This window comes from Loxodonta africana, chromosome 22, assembly GCF_030014295.1.
Source record: "Loxodonta africana isolate mLoxAfr1 chromosome 22, mLoxAfr1.hap2, whole genome shotgun sequence".
NCBI lineage: Eukaryota > Metazoa > Chordata > Mammalia > Proboscidea > Elephantidae > Loxodonta > Loxodonta africana.
The window spans coordinates 22504547-22525324 of NC_087363.1; the positions used below are offsets into that span (position 1 = coordinate 22504547).

The window sequence follows — 20778 nt, forward strand, 5'->3', positions numbered from 1 at the left end:
AACTCCACCGTGACATCCTTCCATTAAATAGGGCATGTTCAGAAGAGAAAATTGCTACTATTTTCCCCTTTTACTTCACTGTCATCAAAAATTGATCCCATATTGCATCCTTATTTCAAAGAATGAGCTAAAAAAAATGATAATAATAAAAATCCCCACTTCTCAGAGCCACGGCTGCATCAAGCTTCCCACTCCCTCCACACCTCCCAAAAAAAAGAAAGAAAAGGAAACCAGGGCCCTGGAGGGAGGGCACAACTGCCATCTGGGATGCCTGGGATGCGCATGACCTGGGCTGGGGGTCCCCCTCCCGGGCAAGACGGTGGCGCAGGCAGGCTTCGATCTGGTGAAATGTGGTAGAAAATGGGTTAATAAGTGGGAGAGGTTAATTTGGATCTAAATGGAGCGATTCGTTATCTCAATAAGAAGCGTCTCGTTTTCCAGGGAGAGGGCTGCACCTGCCAGATGCCAGCCTGCCCGCTGGCGTGTGATGGCTCAGAGCAGGGCCCCACGTCAGTCTAACCTCACAGAGCAGCCCACCCTGCCCGGTGGACATGGGGAAACTGAGGCTGGGAGAACACTCCACAAAGTGCTGGGCCTCCTGACTCTTGTCCAGTGTTCCTTCCCATGGGTCTAGCTGCCTCCTGGAAGAGGGAGGGCAGTTTAATTTGCCTTATTCCCCAATTCATTTAGCAAAGTGCAGAACAGCTCTTCACACAAGCTCATGCAGTAAAAATCAGGACTGGACAGCATCAGGACCAGGCTATCTGAGCTTTCAGGTTGACTCTGAGCCTCCTGGCAGCCAAAAGAAAAAGGAAGCCCCAGTGCTTGGTGCTCTCACCAGAGGAGACAAGACGTTTAGATCAACTCCCCATGGAAGCCGAGCCCAGCTCCCACGGGGTGGTGTTTGGGGGACTTTCACAATGGTGCCCCTCAGGCTCTAGTCCTGCATCTACCACCATGGGACTCAGTGTGACCTTGGATGGGTCTCTCCCTGGGTCTCAGAGCCCCATCTGTTCCTGTGCCAGGCGCTACATGCAGGAGCCGCCAGCAGTGCTGCAGTTGCTGGTCACTCAGGTGCGGTTGGTGCGGGTACGTGCTGTGTGCTGTGGGTTCGCCATCTGAACAGACTTAGGTTCCGATTCCTAAGCCTGGCAGCTTAGTGGCCCTGAAGCACTCACTGCAGTGTTCTGAGCCGGCTTCTTCTGAAAACATGGGCCAGTAGCACTACTACCATCCCTCCCCACCACCATCTCATGATTGTGACAGTCAAGTGGGGACAAGATCCTGGGCACAGCACCCAGTTGGCACCCATAAGTGATAGCTGTGGTTATGAGGGCACCTGGTGGGCAGTTGGTTGGGATCAATGTGTGAGGTTTCCATGGTTCAGCTATGTGTCTAGCCTGATGTTAGCTGTACTGTGTCTGGGGGGAGGGGCATGGAGATGAGCAGCACCCCCTCCTCTCTGCTTGGACTCTGAAGGTGGGGATGGGTCTGATTCATCCTGTGTGTCTGGCACCCAGCACAGGCCATGAACCCAGAAAGTGCTGAATAAATGTTTATTGAAAGAAGAAGGGCACTGGGGTCACTGTTTCATTGATTCCACACTGTGGGGTAAGTAGGGGAACATAACACAAAACAAAATGATCACAGGCAGGGGTGAGGGCTAGGAAGAAGGTAAACCAATGGAGAAATTGAGGGCACATTAAAGGAGGGGACAGCTGGGTGTGAGCCAGCAGCTTGCAGTTAGAAAAGCCCATTTCACCAGGCTTGAGCAGGTGAGTGGTGCTTCGTGAGGCGTGTCCAGGACACGAAGGCGTAGGTGGGCTGCCCCTACTGTGTATACATATGCTGACACATGGATGCATACACATGTGCAAATACTCAGATGTACACATACATGTATACATCCTCTTCCTCTCACCCTAAGCCTCTACCTCCCAGGATCGCAAACTTGACCACAAAGTCAGAAGGAGGAGCCTCCCTGCCCACAACCACTAAAACCACAGACTCCTGCCATCCCCCTGTTTGGCAGACCTTCCTCAGTGGAGGCCCAAGAAACCCTGCCACAGGGATCTGCTTATCCCCCTTTCTTCTGGGGGTGTCCTGCAAGGAGTCCCTTGAGGGCAGGAGTACTGGGAAGGGGAGGCCCCCATGGCCAGGGTCCAGACCTGGAGATGGGTCGGCAGGCCTGGGCTGGGTGGAGCAGTGGGCTGGGAATCAGGTGGTCCAGAAGCCTTGTATGGGCTGAGGGTAGGTGGTACTGGGGGTACAAGGACCCTCCCTCCCCGAGAGACCACTGACTCTGTGGATTCAGGAAAGGGAAGTAGACGCAAGAGTAGTGAACAATGCTGACATATGGGGTCCCTGGGTCAGGGGGGTGCAGTTCTATGCTTAGACTCACTACTCACTCTCACCCCAGGGGAGTTCCACCTCTTGCTGAGCTCCTGTGGCTTCATCTGTGAAACTGGGTGAGGACAGCTCATGTGAGACATTCAATAAGCTCTTGATGGGCATGGAAGGGCAGCTCTAGGACCTGCTAAGTCAGCCCAAGACTCTGCGTCTGCTTCTCAGGGGGTAGACCTGGCCCTGATCTTCTACCTTTAGCCCCTCCAGGCCCCTCTTTCAGGCATGTCTCTGATCTAGGCAGAGCAAAGTGCAGCTGCCCCCAAAGGGTCACGGGACTCAACATTGATAAACAAACCCATAGCAGCAGCTCCCAGCCCCAGCACTGATGCCTTGAGGGTCCCAGCCCAAGCCTAGCAGCAGTGCTGGACACTGACCACATGTGGAAGAGGACTTCAGGAGCCCTTGTGTGACCTTGGGCAGGGCACAGAGCTCCCCACCTTCTTTGGGTTCTCCTCTGCCACCTCCGACTTAAGCCTGTGCCCCGGGAAAGGGGCAAGAACTCTGAAGCCATGCAGGAGGACAGCCCGGGTCTCCTCCTGCCCCCTGGATTCCTCCCCACCCCAGTGCTGTCTACCCAGCTCATGCTCTCTGATCCACGGCAAGCTGAAGGGCCCACTTCCTCCTCAGAGTGGGCAAATCAGCAAATGGGAGAGGGGCTGCAGTGACACAAACCCACAGATAATCTCTCACTCTGCCCTCAAAGAACTGTGATCACAGGCAAACTGAGTGACCGCTTCTGAGGCTCAGTCTCCTCATTTGGAAATTCACGTCGCAGTCCCCACCTGACAGTGGATGGTGAGAATTCAAGGCGAAGGCATGTGGTGAAGGAAAGAAGAGCCGGGTGCTGGGCTCAAGCCCCACATCCGTCCCTTACTCACAACTAGTTCTTGACAAAGTGCTCTAGCTCTCTGTGCCTCAGTTCTCATCTGAAAAAATGGGCCTGCTTCACAGGGGCTACTGTAAGGAGTGATGAATGGTGCTGGGCCCTGGGAGTGCTCAGTGGCATCACCCCTGACAACAGCCTGTGAGCTCCAGGACAGTGCTGGCACCCAGTCCTCATGGGTGCTCTGGCAGGAGTAGGAATTCCTTGTCAACCCTGCATATTTCAGGAGTACTTATTCAAAACCCCACTCCATCACCCAGCTGTGGGTCTGGCCTCTCCAGCAAACACCTGGCCCTTTGCTGAAGCTTGCTCTGGCTCCTTCTTCAGGGGCCTACCTCTTCTTCAGGTGGCCCTGGGGTCCACGCTTCCTCTCCCACCCACCCCTCTGGTCTGACTCTACTCCCGGCCCTTCCCCATAAGCCCAAGGGCCACTGGCCTCCACGTGGCCAGCACAGCAGCGTTCCCGTGCTTTTGCACTGATGTGCTCAGGCTACCTGGGTGGCTGGTGCCATTTCTGTTTTATGGGGAAGAAAACGGAGGCCAAGAGAGGCGAAGTCGTTATACCAGAGTAGATCCGAGTCCAATGTGGGTTCACCACTAGAGGGTCTCTCCCACACAAAGTCCAACCCAAGGGCTGAAGGAAGAGAGCCTTGGGCAGCTGGGATTCAGGGTGCTCTTGTCTGGGGGGTGGCATGGTGAGACCCAGGGCAGGGGGGCTGCAGTCTGAATGGAGGCAGAGATGGCAATGATGTCCCAAATAGGCAGGCATGTGCTGCGTGGCTGCTGCCCAACCCTCCCCAGCTGGCACACGGCACCATGGCCGTTGCTAGGTGTCTGTAAGGCCCAGGTGGGCCCTACCTGTCCTGGAGCAGCCGCGCAGCATGGGGTGGGCACGGGGCCCGGGCAGGAGCAAGGCCGCCTCCGCCTGCCCGCCCTTCTCTCACTTGGCAGCAGCGAGCAGAAGCCATTAGCGCCTGGCAGCCTGTGTCCCACGGCTCTGACAAACGCCTTAAATGTTGTCACCATGGCTCCAGCTGTCCCGCCGGCCGCCTTTACTTCTCGTAATAACCGAGTGTCAAGGCTGATTGCAGCAGCGGGATGTAGCCAGTATTCAGAGCAGCTTTTACCCTGGGCGTTTCCACCCAGCAACCTCCATGCCCACCCCGCCCTCCTCCTCCAGGCCTTTGTCTGCCTGCCACCTCCACCCACACCCCCTGCATCGCCCCTGGGACAGCTGGTGCCCAGCTTTGTGTCCTGGTGGTGCCCAAGTAGCCACTACCAGAGCTGGTGGGCAGTGACTAGTGGGCACTCAGGCACCCACGCCCAGAAGAGTGACAGCCTGGTGGGAAGATCTGGCTCCAATTCCCACTCTTGGGTGGACTCTGCAGGGATCCCCTGCCTCATCTTGGGCAGCCTCATCTCTTGGCCTTGATGACCAGGGAGGCAGGGAGTGGTCAGAGCCCAGGCCTGTTGTGGACAAAGCTGGTTTCCAATGTGAGCTCCTCCATTCAACTGCTATGTGGTCTTGGACAAGTGACTCACCCTCTCTGAGGCTTGATGTCCTTGTCAGTAGAATGGGAATAACAATTGGGCTTCGTGGGCCTTAGAGGGAATGTGTGTGAATCAAGGTATGAATAATGATGTCCACACTGGCCACACTGATGAGTGTAACACGGGGGCATAAACCCTTGGATTAAGGGAGGCTGCCCTGGCCTTGACTGCCCTCTTCTCCCCCACAGAAAAGTCCACTCATTCCCACCTCCACACCTTTGCCTCTTCTGAGGTGCCCACTTGGAATCACCTCTCCTCTCCCCTTCATCAGCCCTTCTCCCTCAAGTTTTGACTGCTGCTCCCTCTTCTTGGAATCCCTCTCGGCTTGGTCTAACCACACTCGTCTCACACAAGGTTTACATGGCCTTTGAGCAGGCCCTGAATGTGCAACATTTTCCTCTCATCAACTACCTTTATCTTCACACAGTCTTGTGAGGTGGGGACTATTAGAAGCTCCATTTTAGAGATGAGATCATCCAGGTTCAGAGAGGTATATCAGTTGCCAGTGTCACACACACAGCTCCTGGCTGGCAGAATGAGGATCGAGCCCCTGGCTTGGAGTATATGAGTGCCCCAGGCTGGCTCTGACCACACCCTGCCCATCCCAGGCTGGCAGGGCCTCCTCACTTCCAACTGGGCAGCCCTGAGATCAGGGACCAGATTCCCCTATCCCTAATTAGTGGCTCAATCTCTGCTTGCCTAGGACAGACTTCTGCACTCTAGGGGTACGAGGGGGTTCAAGGGCCTGAGGTTAGGAGCCACCCTCCTGTAGGCTCACACCAAGAGTGAGAGGCCCAGTCAACACAACCAGGTTGGAGACAGGAGCAGATGGACAGATGGGGTGAGGCCAGGTAGTCTTCAAGCTGGGCTGCAGGGGCAAGAGGAACTTCTGTCAGCAGCAGACATGGAAGACAGGAAATTGCAGGCCTTGGTGGGACAGGAATGGACCAACAGCTGGCACTGCTGGAAGGCAGTGTAGACAGGCCATGCTGCCACCCCAGTCAGCACTTCATCACTGATCAGAGGGAATGGGTCCTCCCAGTGGACAGTGCTGGGCACTCTCAGCATGGGGGGTCTTCCTGTGAGTGGGTCCCTTATGGACCGATCTTGATCCTGTCCCATGGGGCACTGTGGCCACTGATCTCCATCTGCTCAGCCTCAGGTCCCTGCTAGGATCAGGGGAGTGAACTAAACCCTGCTCCTTCCAGGACCTCTACCAGAATGAGTGCCCCCCCTACCCCAGCTTAAGGGCTTCCTTCCTGAGCCATTCAAGCACAAGTACCAGTGTCCAGGTTGGATTTGAGTGGTTGATACATGTGGTCTCTGAGCACTGAATCATTTGTTTACAGGTTCCCTAATGCTCTGATGATGCTAGAGGGGGATGAGCAGAGAAAGCAGAGCGAGTGGTTCATCAGACTTTTCTCTGGTGTGCACAGGCGATGGTGCAGGTAGGCAGTGATGGCGGTGATGAATATGATGGTGGTGGTGATCAGTGTGATGGTGGTGGTGATGGAGGTGATGAAAGTGATGGTGTTTATGTCAGTGACGGTAGTAGTGAATGTGGCAACGGTGATAGAGTTGGTAATAATGGTCGTGGTGATGAGGCAGGTGATGGTAATGGTGTTGGTGATGGTAATAAAAAATAGGGATGAAGGTGATGGTGGTAAAGGGTGATTGAAGTAACATTGACGGTTGGTGATGGGGGATCAGTAGTGATTTATCAGGTAGTGAGTTACTGGGAGTAACAGTGGTAGTGGTGATGCGAATAATATTGTGATAATGATGGGGGTAATGGTGGTGGTGTTGGGGGTAAGTGGCAGTAGTGCTAGGGGTAACTTTGATTTGATGGAATAATGTTGGCAGTGGGGTAACACTGACAGTGATCACAGGAACATTGGTGGTAGTGATGGGATAACAATGGTGATGGTGAGGGTAACATTGGTGGTGGTAAGAGGAGTAATGGTGTTAACGGTGGTGGTGGCAATGGGGGTGATAAGGCTGGAAGGGCTCCCTGTGGACTGTACTTCTCAGGACAGCCCACCAGGCAGCCCTGCTCCGCTCATAGACTGCAACCTAGCTGGAGGCAGGACTCAGTGGGGCTTGCTTGGCTCTCTTTTTCTTTTAACCTCCAGTGAGCACAGCCTTCTGGGTAATGAGATGTAAATGGACAGAAAAGACAATGAGCCAGCCTGCGGCCGGTGGGGCAGCTTTTAGAGTTAGGCTGATTGCCTCCGTGCCAATTTGCATGGCATTAGCCATGCTTGTCTCCTCCAACGGGCTTGTACATTTCATCAGCGGTCATTCAGATTGTTACCATGCTTGCAACCGACAAGGGGCAGTGGCCTGTAATTCCAGGCCAGGGATAGGGCAGAGCTACATTGACCCTGACCTGACCAGACTCCAGGTTGTGGCTTCAAAAAGTCTGGGTCTATGAGGGTGGGCAGTGGATAGAGGGCTTCCTGGTCAGCCAGGGCCAGGGCCAGGCCAGGGATCAGGATCCACATCTGGCAGGCCTAGGAGGTCCAGTTTGGCCGGCACTGTGGTTCCATCTGAGCATTTTACAAAGGCGACAGACAGACCTCAGGAGGGAGGCCTGGTCCTGGCCTGGGATGCCTCAGTGCAGGTCCAGGCTCTGCCCCTAACTGGGACTGTGGTCTGGGCAGTCCCTCCAGTCTCTGGGCCTCGGCTTCCTCATTGTGCAGTGGGGCCAGTGAGCCCCTGACCTCATGGTCTCTACAGTGAAGGTGATGATCGTTAAGCCAGGCCCTGACTGTGGTTGCACAGCAAGAGTGGCTGGGGTCAATTTTCCACATCCAAGGTCACTCACCACAGCCCTCTGTAATGGTCTACCCTTTGTTTCGCTGTCACCGTCACTCAAGCTACCTAGGAATCATTTATCTCCCCCTAAGTGGGGGGCTTAGGAAAGATAGGACCCAGGTCACTGTCCAAACCTGGCCTTGTAGACCACCCTGCCCATTCTCCCACCTCTGTCTGTGGTGCTGAAAGTCATGGGCCCAATCCACCCTGCCCATTCTCCCACCTCTGTCTGTGGTGCTGAAAGTCATGGGCCCAATCCACCCTAGGGTCCCTGATGCTGAGGTAGATAGACCAGGGGTCTTTCCCCTACTGCCTTTGCTCTCTGACCCCTAGCCTGACACAATGCAACTCAAGGCTCCGTGACCTCCCCTAGAGCAGGCAATAGTGGGCCCCAGGGCTCTTCCCTCCCCCTCTCCACCCTCTGCTGTCCGCCCCATCCCAGCAAGTGTCCCTGAGGCACATCCCAGTGCCCCTCTGGCCCCGCCTCCCTGCTCACTGTCCCACCCCCTCTCCTGAGGTTGGGCCTAATCAGAGCTAATCAGAAAATTATGAGCTGCCTGATTACTGATTAGATTCCTAATGTTAATAGAGTCGAGAAGGGCCCGCTCGGGCTGTGTTTTAGGAAAAAGTATAAAAATAACATCGTGGGAAGAGAGTGTGGTGGCTGGGCGGGGGCTGGGACCAAGCTGTCCTCACAGGTGGGGGCTGGGGCAAAGCCATTCTAGTTGGGGGTGGGGTGGGGGGCCCAGGCTCAGCTTTACTTGAGGCTGGAGGCTAGACTCAGGCCCTGCCTGAGCTGAAGGGTCAGACGTGATGATACCTTTCAAAGCAGAGGGACCTTCTGGCACCCCTACATTCTGCCAGTGAGATTGCCACCCCAGGCATCTCTTTCTCTAGAGACCTGTAGCGATTGGTGTGATCAGGACTGAATTGTACTGGAAAGAAGTTAGGTGGGATATAAAGAACTTGCTGATGTATGCTAGGCCATCTCTATTGCTTGTTACCTCCTCATGCCTAGCACAGGCCAGGCACACAGTAGGTGCTTAACTAACATTTGTCAATAGGAAGGAGGGAGGGTCACATCAACCCCTTTCCACTGGATCCCTACCCTGCCCTGCCCTGTTCCTGAGCCATATGAGGGCACAGAGGGGAGAGGCATCTAAGAAGCCCCCTCAGGGGGACATTGGAGCACATCAGAAGAATGCAGTGGTCTGAGGCCAGGGCAAGGGGTGCTGAACTCCCCAGGGACCCAACTCCTGGCTGACCTAGCCAGATAAGAGCCCCATGCCCCTCCCCCAGCTTCTCACTCCAGCAGGGCCCCAGCAGCTTTTGCTTTTGCAGCAGCTGGGTAGGCTGTAGGTGACATTTTCACAAGGCCTAGAGTGAGGTTGGGGTCCTGGAGTACAGACGTCAGCGATTCAGATGCCTGACACAGCCCTTGGCCCCTCTGCCTGGGGTGCCCAGTGAGGCTCATGTTTAGACTCAGCTCAACCTACCCACATCTTCATCCCTGTACCATCTCGGATCGCTGTTTTCTATCATCAGCCCTGTCCTGGTGTGGCTTGGTCTCTGCCATCTCTGTCCCAGGGAAACCAAAGCCTCTGAGCTGGCAGGTCCTGAGGACGCCTCTGATCTACCGCCACCCCCACTCCTGTTTCCTCTCTTGACCATGAAGGGAGCCTGAGGCTACTTAGCACCTCTGGGCTGAGCTGAACTGGGCCACACAGATCCATGAGCCCAGTCCCTGCCCCCCAGGGACCACATGTGGCAGGGAGTCAGATACACAAGCATGATAGAGATGCCACAGGAGACTCTGGGAGCCCAGCCTGGCAGGGGCGCCAGCCTTCCTGGAAGAAGTAGATCACCCTGACTCCTAACAGCTGAGGAGGAGCAGGCCGGGTGAGGGGCAGAGGAAGGGCCAGGCCAGGCATAGGCACAGCACTCACAAGGGTGGAGAACACAAGCATGGCAGGAAGGCAGCAGTCAGGGTGAGCATGGTGGGAGAGTGATGAGGTTGGCAGGGCCAGGCCACACAGGGCCTTGTAAAGGATGGCAGCAGGTAAGGGAGGAGTGGTCAGCGCTTCCAGGAAGCACTGGTCAGAGGGCACATAAGCCAAGGCGGGGATGCAAAGGGCCTGAGGCGAGGCCTGAAGGTGCAGGGGCTTGGGCAAATGAGCCAAGCAGCTCTGGGCAGGAGGCTGAAGCCTACCTGCTTTGGGTTGGGGGTGTGCTGGAGAGGCCTGGCTGGGAAGGCAGTCATGGAAGTGGGGAGATTTGGAGGGAAGCAGCTTCTAAGAGATGACCTTGGGAAAATGATGGCTCATCTTGGGTAGCTCCTAGGCCCTTGCCTTGGGCATGGCTGAGCTGGAAGCCAGGGCAGGAAGAGCAGACAACAGTTCCCAGCAAAGGCAGGGCTGTAGAAAGGGACAGCCCACTGGCATCAGGAAAGACCAGGTGCCCTCCAGGGTGAGGTTAAGCCAAGGGGAAGGGCAGTCAGGAGTCCCCTCTGGTGGGGTCAAGGAAAGAGGCAACCCAGGGCCTGGGACTGTGACTCCAATATCCAAAGTGAGTCCACATCTACATACTGCTCTCTGTCCATGTACCCACAGTCCTGGGAGGGAGTCAGGCAGGGTTCTGGTCTCATAGGTGAGAAACTGAGGTCCAGGGAGGTGAGGGTGATGGTCCCCAAATTATGTGCTGGGTCAGTTGCCAAGCCTCAGGAACTCAGGCCTCCCACCCCCAGAGGGAGTGAGTAGTTGTCACACGTAAGCACACGCACACCCACGTGCACACGCCGGCAGTCTCCTGAATGTGGCCTGATGAGGGGAAAAAAGCAGCGCCGCGCTTTATGTTCCACTCAAATAAATAACGTGTCATCCAGCTCCCCTAGCCAGAGAGTGGCCGACAGCCCTCGGCCTGATACCTTCACCGCATGCTATCTGCCTGTTGTTTAAAAGGATGAAAGAAATTGATGAATTATACTGGGTCATAATTCAGTGGAAGGAAGACTGACAAAACTGTCAAAATTATGAGAAATTCCACCTGGCTCACCAAGGACCGATTCATTTCCCCCACTGAAATGCGTGGGCTTTGTGTTGAGGACGGTACTGGCTAGATTGGAGAGTTCTCACCCACTTGAGTCCCCAAGGAATTGGGCTGGGCAGGGAAGTGCCATGGAACCACCCCCGGCAGCCTGGGAGTGGGCACAGCTCGGGAGTTTCACGCACAGGGTGAGTCTACCTCCACAGGGCTGTGCTCGGGAGCTCCAGCGCAAACATGCAGCCCAAGCTGTTTGTCTGATTTATTGATTTGTTTCTTTTTGGGACACCTCTCACACATGCTTGACATCTGGGGGACCCAGGAGCAGCAACAGTAACCCAGCAGGGCAGAGACCTGTAGCCCCAAAAGCCAGGCCTGCCCTCTACCCCGTAGTTCTGCAGGCTACCCTCCAGTGACAGGGCATTCACTCCTCCTGAAGCAGCCAGAGGCCAGAGTTGAAATCTCCAGGGCATGGGCCTGCTTTGGAGGCAAGACCAGCTGGGCCGGGGGTTTAAGTAGCACCCAAGCCTGGGGAGTGGGTTTGACCCACGGGTCCCAAAAGCTGGTCTGTAAATTTAGGCTCGTCCCTTGCAGGTGGTCTGTCTTGCCAGAGGCCCCTTTCCTAGTCCCATCCACACTGGACACATTTGGCTCATGTCCCACAACACATCCAACCCACTCTTCTGTAGTAAGCGTGGTTCCAGTTTAAAGATAGAACAGCAACCCGTGGAATATACGTTATCACTTATGGGTGGCATGTCACTTCCTTTCCTTTCCGGGAAGGATTGTCTTTCAGAGTTCATGTTCTTCCTACTACTGAGGTCGTCATGTCCATCTTTTGGTAAAATACTAGTAATAGGGAAGAATGAGGTTTTTAAGTATCTTCTCTTGCAAGTACAACATTGGCAGCCGTCCCTGAGTCCCCAGGGATGTCCTGGGAATTCCTGTCTGGTCTGAAATTCCAGCCTCTGGGACACCATGTCCCCTACCCCAGTTGCTCAAGCCCTTGCCCTTCCCATTTCCATCACCGGGCACCACTTACTTCTTCGTATTTTCTGGGAAATTAACACACAGGCTGTCCATTCCAGGTGGGACCAAGGGGCACAGGAATCGATAACCAAGCCCAGAATGCCCATGGGGAGCCAGCTAGCCCAGACTCAAGGGTGGAGAGGCAGGAGCCCCCTGCACAGGGAAGCCACAACTGGAATGAGTTTTTCCCTGTTACACATATTCTGACCTTTTTTTTTTTTAAGAAAAAAAATGCATTTCACCACAATTTTTTTTTTTTTTAATCAATTTGTGGAGAATGCGTGCAGTTGGAAGGGAAAAGGTCAGGCAGCCTGTCGCTGCCAAGAACAGGGTGAGCCTCACGTGACAGCTTTCCCCTGTGGCGCCCTGTGTGGCTAGAGGGTTTGTTATTTTCCCTGCAGTTTTTGGTAGCTGGAATTTTAGTCAGGGTCTTGGATCCCACCATTGTTCTGGTGGTTGTTTTATCCTGATGCTGGAAGCACAGTTAATACAGAAAGGGTAGGTTGGATATGTTGTTGGGCAGCAACCAAATGCATCCATTGTGGATGGGGCAAGGACGAGGGAAGAGACCTCAGGAAAAAGGGGTGCAGAGGGTGGGCGGAAAAGCCGAGAGCCCATCCTGGCCCCAGGAGGTGGGAGCATCAGAGTGCACCTGATAGAGAAAAGCAAAGCCACCGGTGTCTGTCCATCATCTGTAATGCATAAGGTTATGGATCCTGGTCCAGCACCGCTCTGCGCATCCTGGTGCCTTCCTTTTCATCCATCAGAGCCCAGCAGAGTGAGGGACCAGGACAGGGCCTGCCTTCAGGAGGTTGTGGTGAGTGAGGTTGTGCACATAAAGCTCTGAGTACATCATGTGCCCCAGATGGCGGCAGTCAAAGGGGTTGTCGAGGCAGCCATTGCTCAGGAAGCAGGAACTGTCTGTCCATGTGTGTGCCTCCCCCCAGACCACGAGTTGTGCAAGGACAGTGGCCAAGGTGAGATTTTCCTTGTCCCTGACTGTGGATGTACCTGCTTGGGGCAGGCAGTGGACGAACAGAGGCCCACTCAAGCCAAGGCCGAGGCCACAGGAAGGAGAGAAAAACAGGGCCAGGAGGACCCCGGCGCCCTGCCTGCACTTCTGCCCCTACTGTCAGCCCGGGGCTCCAGCTCCCTCCTTCTGAGCCAGGTCTTGCTTCGTTATCATGCAGATATTTTAATTATGCAGATATGTTTTTAGACAGTTTTAAATATGTATATTATTTACTCATTAGACCATAACAGCTCTGGAAATTGGAAATCTGTATTTAGTATCTATCAGTGCACAATACAGAGCTGATACAGGCCCACAGGTGGGGAGGGGAGGAAGGTGATAGCGGTGGCAGCGCTGCCCTGGGCCAGAGTTGCTAGGCACCCTGGAGCTCACCCCCTCTGGGGCCCAGTGACACCAAGGTTGGGGATTGGGCCCATAGCAGCATCTGGGGGGCAGGTATGTATCTGAGGGCCCTGAGCCCAACCACCCAGGCCCCACCTGGCCAGACTGGGCTCCTTCCCTGAGACATTCACTGTCCAACATCGCTGTGCTTTGGCATCAGGCATACTTCGGTTTGATGTCCCCTCCACCACTTCTTCGCCAGGGGCCTGGGGCAGTGGCACAAATGCTCCTTCTCAGTCCCCTCGCCTGTTAAAAGAGGAGTGCAAAAGAACCTGCCTCTCAGGCATCTGGCTCCGTCAAGGTGGGGGCATAGTCCTTCACCAGATGTGAGATTAACTGCATCAGTCAGTGACACCCTGGCCCAGGGTGGGGGCTGGGGGCAGTGTCTGGTGCCATCTTGTCATTATTACCTTCCTTGCAATCCTCCAACGGGATTCTCAGGCCATCTGCTTGGTGCTATGACTTTGCTCAGGGCTTAGCTGCCCCCAGCCTCCACCTCAGGGTCCTCCATCATAGCCTCTACACAGCTCAGCTCCAGTGGCCCAGATCTCAATATCCTGCCCCATGGGTTCAGGGCCATTTATCCTAAACCTCTCACATCCTCTTGGAAGTGGGAGTAGCTATAACTAAGACCCAAAACACTGTTACAGTTTTTCCTTCTGGGCTACACAGAACAAGTCTTGTTTGATGGGCTGTTGCTCCCCGAGGCCTCTTCAGGGCAGGCTGGGGCTTGGGTGGAGGGGACTCCTAGGTGAAGAGAAAAGGAGAGTGGGGTACCCAGCCTAGGGGGAGGAGCAGATAGCAAAGAGAATAGGGAAGCCTGAGGGCTCCAGCCTGCCAGCACCGAAGTGCCTCCCAACATGCAGTGGGACATCACCTGCCAGGCAATGGCCTCTGGTGGTGCCCACCATGGCCCCCCAGACCTGAGTCTTTTATCCAAAGTCATTGTCTATCTCAGTTATGTGGCAATTGAAAAACATTTAGCTTAGTGAAATTTGAAGGTATCCGTGGAGAGGGCTGCTCCCCATGGGAGCTTCGTCCCCAGCCCAGCGCCGCCTGTCCTGTCTTGGCTTTTCCTCTAAGAATCGTCCTGGATCTGAGGGAATTGATGGTTAAGTGAAACTCTCCGATAATGGCGTCTGAAATGCCCACTGTTATCGCAGTGGCATTGCTGGGGGTGCGGGCTGTGTGGACTGCACCAGGTGACACTGTCAGGGGGGTGACACCAAAATGACTGTCCATAAAATTTTTGTGCAGTGTTTCAGCAGAAATTTATCATTTTTAATAAAAATATCCCTATAGTTAGTTATAACAACAAAAACACTTTTCATAAGCCCAGCTTACACGCATCGATACACCTACAAGGCTAAAACTCTTTGCAAATTTACTTTTTGAACCTTCTAATGCACGCCGGTCAGAGCTGTCATCATTACCCAATTACAGTGACACTTCGAATCACGTAGTTTCTTGTGCGTACGCTACAAGCATCCGCTGTCGTTTTCATTGCTGCCAGTGTTTTTATAGTCGCTGATTTTTCAAAATTTCTGATGTTTTAGCTACAACATTGTGGTAATTAGTACTTGTGAACCTATATCAATAATTGTTTTGAGAATGAAGTAGTAACTAAAGGAAAAGAAAGAATGATTTACGGGAATTACGATTTACGAGTAACATTAGTACAAAAAACATTACTAAGGATTCAGTATGGTCTGGTATGGGAGGAGGTCCATGTGAAGGGGTGACACCATAGTTAAAGCCCTGGGTGACACCAGCCCTAGTGATGCCACTGTGTTATCATGATGGACTTGGCATGAGCAGCACCTCTCAGCAGTCTACTGCAGATCCCTACAATGCCATGGTCGGGACAGGGACAGTGTGGGCCAGGCAAGGAACCATCAGTGGCTTCATAGCAGCACCATCCTCCTGGGCAACCCCCAATCCCTGGGAATGAGGCTCAGAGAGGTTTAATCACATGCCTGGGGTCACACAGCTGGCCTGGCAGAGCCAGACTCTAGCCCAGGCCCAGAGCTGCCCTGGCCTTGATTTAGCAGGCATTCATTGTGCACCTACTGTGTGCAGGTGCCAGACACTGACACCACTGAGCTGAGGGCTTGGAGGGGAAGGATGCGGACCAGGCAGAGGGCTTGTTGAGTGCCACAATGGGGGACGGGTAGGGCTTGGCAAAGGGAGTTTAGCAGTGATCAAGCAGTGGTCGGGAAGAGATCCTAAGGTTTAAACTAACAGACAGCTCAAGGGTGAAGGAGTGAACCAGGCCAGAGGAGTCAGGGTGAGAGTCATCGGGGAGGGAGTAGCATGTGAGGGGCTTGGGGGCCAGGAGAACCAGAGACGCAAGCAGAACACAGCCAGAGCAGGTATGAGCAGGGAGCCGATCTCTTGACAGGCAAGGGCCCTGGAAACAGGACCGAGCCATGGCCCCAGCCCCGCCCCTGGCCTCCTGAGAATCCTGGGTAGGTTCTCCCCTTAGCTCCAGACCTGTTTCCTCAGTTTTCTTCCCTTTCCTGCCTGCTGCCCCAGGCCATCAGGAGGGCTCCGGTGAATTGGGAGGATTGCTGGAAGAATGAACCGTGGGGGAGGTGGGGGCGGGGCTGTAAGCATGTTCACCACAGGCCACTCCTGAACAGGCCTGACTGTTGTGGGCAGTATGGGGACAGGAGCCTGAGGCTCGGAGTGCCCAGCCTGGGCCAGGCAGGTGGGGCTAAGCTTGAAGATCCCTCCCCTCAGAACGTGTCCTGCCTGGCAGGGGGAAAGGGAAGTCCATGAGGTGAGCAAGGGCAAAAGGGAGCTTCCAGAGGAGGTGACACAGACTGATAGGGCTGAGAGAGGTGATGGGGAGGGCGTCCCGGGCAGAGAGAGCAGGATAACAGAGGAAGGCTTGGAGTTGGGCAAGAGCCAGCGAGCTTGGAGCCAGCAAGAGAAACTCCAGAGGACTAACCCCACTGTGTGCAGCTGCTGGGGGTCGAAAGTGGGGGGCTGCCAAGATCCTACCTGCCCTCTGAGTAGGGGTAGTTTCTGTCTCCAATGTACAGACAGGAAATCGAGGGCCATGGGAGTGAAGCCACTGCCTGAGGAAGCAAGAGGCAGAGCTGGGATTTGGGCCAGGCCAGGGCTCCAGGGTCCAGGCTCTGGTCCCCATTTGGAGCCCCAAGTGGACCACGCCAGCGGGTGCTCCTGGTCCTCTCACTTCTCCCACTGTTGGGCCTGATGGGACCGAGAGTGGCCACGGCCTGCCCACTGCATCCGCATGCAGCCACCTTGGCCCTTCCTGGAACGCCACCAGGCCCGCGCGCTTAGCAGTTTCTACACGTTCAGTGCCTGGGGATGGACTGATTGATCTGTAACACCGAAAAAAAATAGTAATGGCTTGATCGTCACTGAGGATTAAAAGTAATCCTTTAGCTGTGGCTACTGCGACTCCGTTACTCATGAGTCAGCGGGCTGACCCAGGCCTTCAAGCCCACGGGACTCCATGAGCTCAAGGCAGCTGGGCCCTCCCCCGCCAGGTGTCCCTCGCCTTGGCCGTGCAGCCAGGGAGCTAGAGGACCCTGTGGCCTCCATGGTCTTGGAGCCGCTGGTTCCTGGGGTCAGAGCCAAGCCCCGAGAGGGTGGAGGCGCTGGCATCCCCTGGCCAGGGGTGGGGGTGGGGGCAGAAGGGGACAGCTCCTCAAAACATGGCCCAGCTTGGAAACCTTCACTAGTAGTGGTTCGATGCCTACATCCCCATCAGCTACTTGGCTTTTCTGTGAGAAGAGACCCCATCTGGTTGTTCCCACACCTTGCCCAAACCTCAGCCCCATGAAGGACAGTGGCCCTGGCAGAGCCCAAGTGGACTCTAGGCCTGCTCTGAGGAGGATCTGGGTTCCAGGAAAGGAGGTGGGCCACTGGGTGAGGAAAGGGGGGTGCAGTGATGACTGCCTAAGGCCCAAGGCTATAAGAGCTGAGGTGCTGAGCTGGGCCCTGCCCCCAGGTATTGCTTTTTTCTGGAAGAGCTGCCTCTCGGGCTGAGTCCCTGGGCTTCACAGATCCTCCAGGCCAAGTGCCGAGCTCTGAGCCTGGTTTGCTCAGTTAACCTTAGTGACAGGTGTTAACCATGCAGGTAATGTCCTCCGAGGAAGGGTGCTGCGGGCTTGTGAACCTGGGGCCTCACCCACCCTGGGGTTAGAGTCAGGGCAAGGGTATGTTGGTTTAGGCCAAGAGGAAACCCCAGGGTGGACACAGAGGGGCAGGCGTTGAGCTTAAGTGAGCCTCATGGGGTCTTAATAGGATCTTTTCTTTTATATCCAGAGCAATAGATAGCTACTGGAGGGTTTAGGGGGGCTGCAACATGGTCAGATCTCTATTTTGAGATGAGGCTCCGGCGGGTGTATGGAGAAGGATGAAGAAGCACAAGAGGGAACACGGGCCTGGGGGAGGACAATGCTGGGACAGTGGCAGACTGGATGGGGGTAGGGGGATGAACAGAAGGTGATCTGAGTAGTAGGTGGGGTGATGGATTCTGAGGCAGATGGGCTTGTTCCAAACAAGAGGAGGTGGTGTGAGCTCAGGTGGGCCTGATGATTGTCCCAGAAGGCATCCAGAAGCTCAGGAGGGGCCAAGATTGGAGGTGACACGTGGGAGGCATCTGGGAATAGAGAGGCCTATGGTCCCTGTGGCCCCAGGAGTGGGAGTGTGAAGACCAGTTGTGGGGGGGAGGGTAGGCAGAGGAGGGTGTTAGTCCTGCCCTGCATTCAAGGGCGGGTGGAGGATGGAGCCTATAAAGGAGATGGTGGGCATCTAGAGAGGAAGGTGGAGGCCAAGAGGGGCTCAGCACTGTGAGGTGAGGGTGTTTGACTCCAAGACGGACTTTCTGACCTTCCCTGCCCCTAGGACGCTTTTCTCCACCCAGTCCTCTTGGCCTGGGTGGAGGTAGGGGGACGCCAGGCCCAGGAGGAGTAGGGAGGGCTCTGAACAGCCACTCTAGCTGCCAGGGGTGGTATCCTGTCTCAGGAGATTGGAAACCAAAGCTCCACATGGGGTTCCACCATACTCTCCCTTCCACGCTGTCCCATGCTGGAAAGGAGGAAGAGCTGGTCCCCTGCATCCTACCTCCCACTTCCCCTTAATGGGTAGCTGCCAGCCTTTATTAGAACCTCTTCTCTGGGGACCCACGTGCCATGTCGGGTCTGGGCTGGTGCATAGGGGGTTGGTGTCCTGAAAACCAAGGTTCTGAGGGCTCCTGAGTGGGGAGGGGAAGCCTAGAAGCAAAACCCTGGTTCCACCCACAGGACAGGGCTCCCAGGACCAAGATGGCACCTTGGGGAAGAGATGGGGGACAAAAGCTGCCCCCCGCCGTGAGTTGCTCTACCCCTCACCGGGCATGGTGGGCCCCACAGAGGGTGGCCTGGGGGCCTCGGTCATAGGCTGGGCAAGGAGAATTCGGTGATGAGGGCCAGGCTCAGGGCCCCAGCCCAACCCAGACTCTGTGACCATGGGCAGACTGCTTGTCATCTCTGTACCTGGGTATCCTTGTTTGTCAAGGGGCCATAACAGGCTCGTGTCAGACACGTGAAGATAGCAGGTACAAATGTGTCACTGGCCTGGGGAGCACTTGACATGCAGTAGGGTCAGAGCTGCAAGCTCATGGTCACGGTCATCATGATTAACAAGGCTTCACTGCACTCAGCTCTGCTGGAGGCCCAGGAGGGCCAGACTCAGCCCAAGCCTCAAGAGTCCCGAGACGTCACAGAGGGTCAGGATCCTTGGGACAGGCCAAACGAGAACTCCTGGGTGGCCCAAGTTCAGGCGCACAGCATGGCCAGGTCCCAGTGCCTCCTCCAGGAAGGCTTTCCTGATGTCCCAAGTTCCCTCAGCCCTAAGCTTCCTGCATCTTAGCTACCCCCACCCTGTGCTGTTCTGCCTGGCTATGTCTCTGTTACCCTCTCTGGACTGTGAACTGGGTGCACCCAGTGACAAGGCCGGGGATGAACAGTCACACGGCAGTGCTCTAAGGGAAACATGGTCTGCTCGCAGGCACAGGGCCGTGCTGGAGGGGGCTGCTGAAATGAGCCCCAAAGGATGGGCTGGGCTCGTGTACACAGAGGGCTTGGGGAACCCTGCCAGGAAGGAACTCAGAAAGCCTGGGAGAGGGATGGTGGGAGAGGGTACGTCCTGCAGGGCCCTGAGCTGACTGAGAGCAAAGGAGGATCAGTGAAGCACTATGTAATTTATGGCAGATCACCCCTTGGCAGGGGAGGACATTCCTCTTGGTGCTGAGGTGACACTGGCTTGTGGGGTATGGAGAGTGGCAATGGGGTTTGGGGCCCCCAGTCCTCCCCTGGGGGTCTCCCTACCAGTGGGAGACCTGCTGGGCGGAAATACAGGGAGTCGCTCAGAGATGACACTCTGTGCAGGGTTCACCTTTCCTGTGTAAGTCCAGCAGTAGGTGGGGGAAGTGCCCACACAGCAAGTTGGGTATGTCTGGGGCCAAGGTATCTCTGGCAGGATGGAGGGGTCCCTGAGCTGGCCTGGCCCAGGGTGTGCTGGAGAGGCGGGGGAGAAGAACACTGTGGGATGGCCATGGGGCAGGCTGCCTTCCCTCAGCCTCTGACCTCCCTGTGCTCTGTCCCTCAGAGATTGGCTGACGCTGCGGAGAACTTCCAGAAAGCCCACCGCTGGCAGGACAACATCAAGGTAAGAACCAAGACATCTTTACCATCCCCTACGGCCTGCCCACCCCCAGCGAGGGTGGATGTGAATGGCGTTGGGTGCCCAGGCACTCTGGAGGAGCACTGAGGGGTCTATAGAGCCAGGAACCTTTGCAGCAAACATTCGAGGCTCCCCCTCAGTGCTGGGGCATGGGATGCCGACCTCAGCTCCTGTTCCCCAAGAAGAGCATGGAGTTACTCGTGAGTGAACAGACTGCTCTGAAGTCATGTTCCCCAAAGCTGGTGTTGCCTTGGTCGTTAAAGAGGTGGCCAGATTCCTTGGAAAACTCATGGGCCAAAAAGGCCTCTTCTTGACTACACGACTTTTCAGAGCCTTTAATACGCTAACTGGAAGAGACACTGAAAGACAAGGGCTGCATCCCTTTGTGCTCTTCCATGAGCAGCAGCCTGTCGTCCCAGGAGGCCCTCAGGCTGGCATCAGGGGACCAGGCCATTCCCAAGAGGGGGTGGCTTCGGGCCATCCTCTTCTGTGGTCTCCCTGGGCCTGAGACAGGTAGGCAGGATGATCAAATCTGTGTTACAGACGAGGAAGCTGAGGCTAAAGAGAGGTGGACTTTCCAAGGTTTCCCAGCGAGTCAGGGGCATGGTGGGGTGAAACTTAAGCTCCCAAAGCCAGGGTCTGTCCACTGGAGAAACAGGTCTGATTATTATCCTTGTTTTATTGATGAGAAAACTGAGGCACAAAGTGGTTAGACCTACCTGAGTTACCTGTCGGTGGCAGAGATGTATGGCCAGGCTGTCAGGTGCCGGGGGTTCACAGCTCTGATCCAGGCCCCCCAATCCTGTTCTTCCTCCCAGGTCGCCATCCCCTGAGCTACCTTGCCCATGCCAGGGCATTCTTCCTTTACTGCCTGGTGGCTGCTGGGTGCTGCCCTCAATGAGCTCACGTGGGACTTGAAGGCAGATGATTTTTACAG

General features: G+C 55.4%; 1 protein-coding gene across 1 annotated transcript in view; it reads left to right on the forward strand.

Annotated features, from left to right (window-relative positions):
* Window positions 1–20778, forward strand: part of CACNA2D2 (calcium voltage-gated channel auxiliary subunit alpha2delta 2) — a 74023-nt gene that overhangs the window by 19794 nt on the left and 33451 nt on the right. The window contains exon 2 of the mRNA XM_064274474.1: window positions 19767–19826. Within this exon, the coding sequence (XP_064130544.1) occupies window positions 19767–19826 (60 nt within the window). The remainder of the gene's footprint in view (window positions 1–19766; window positions 19827–20778) is intronic.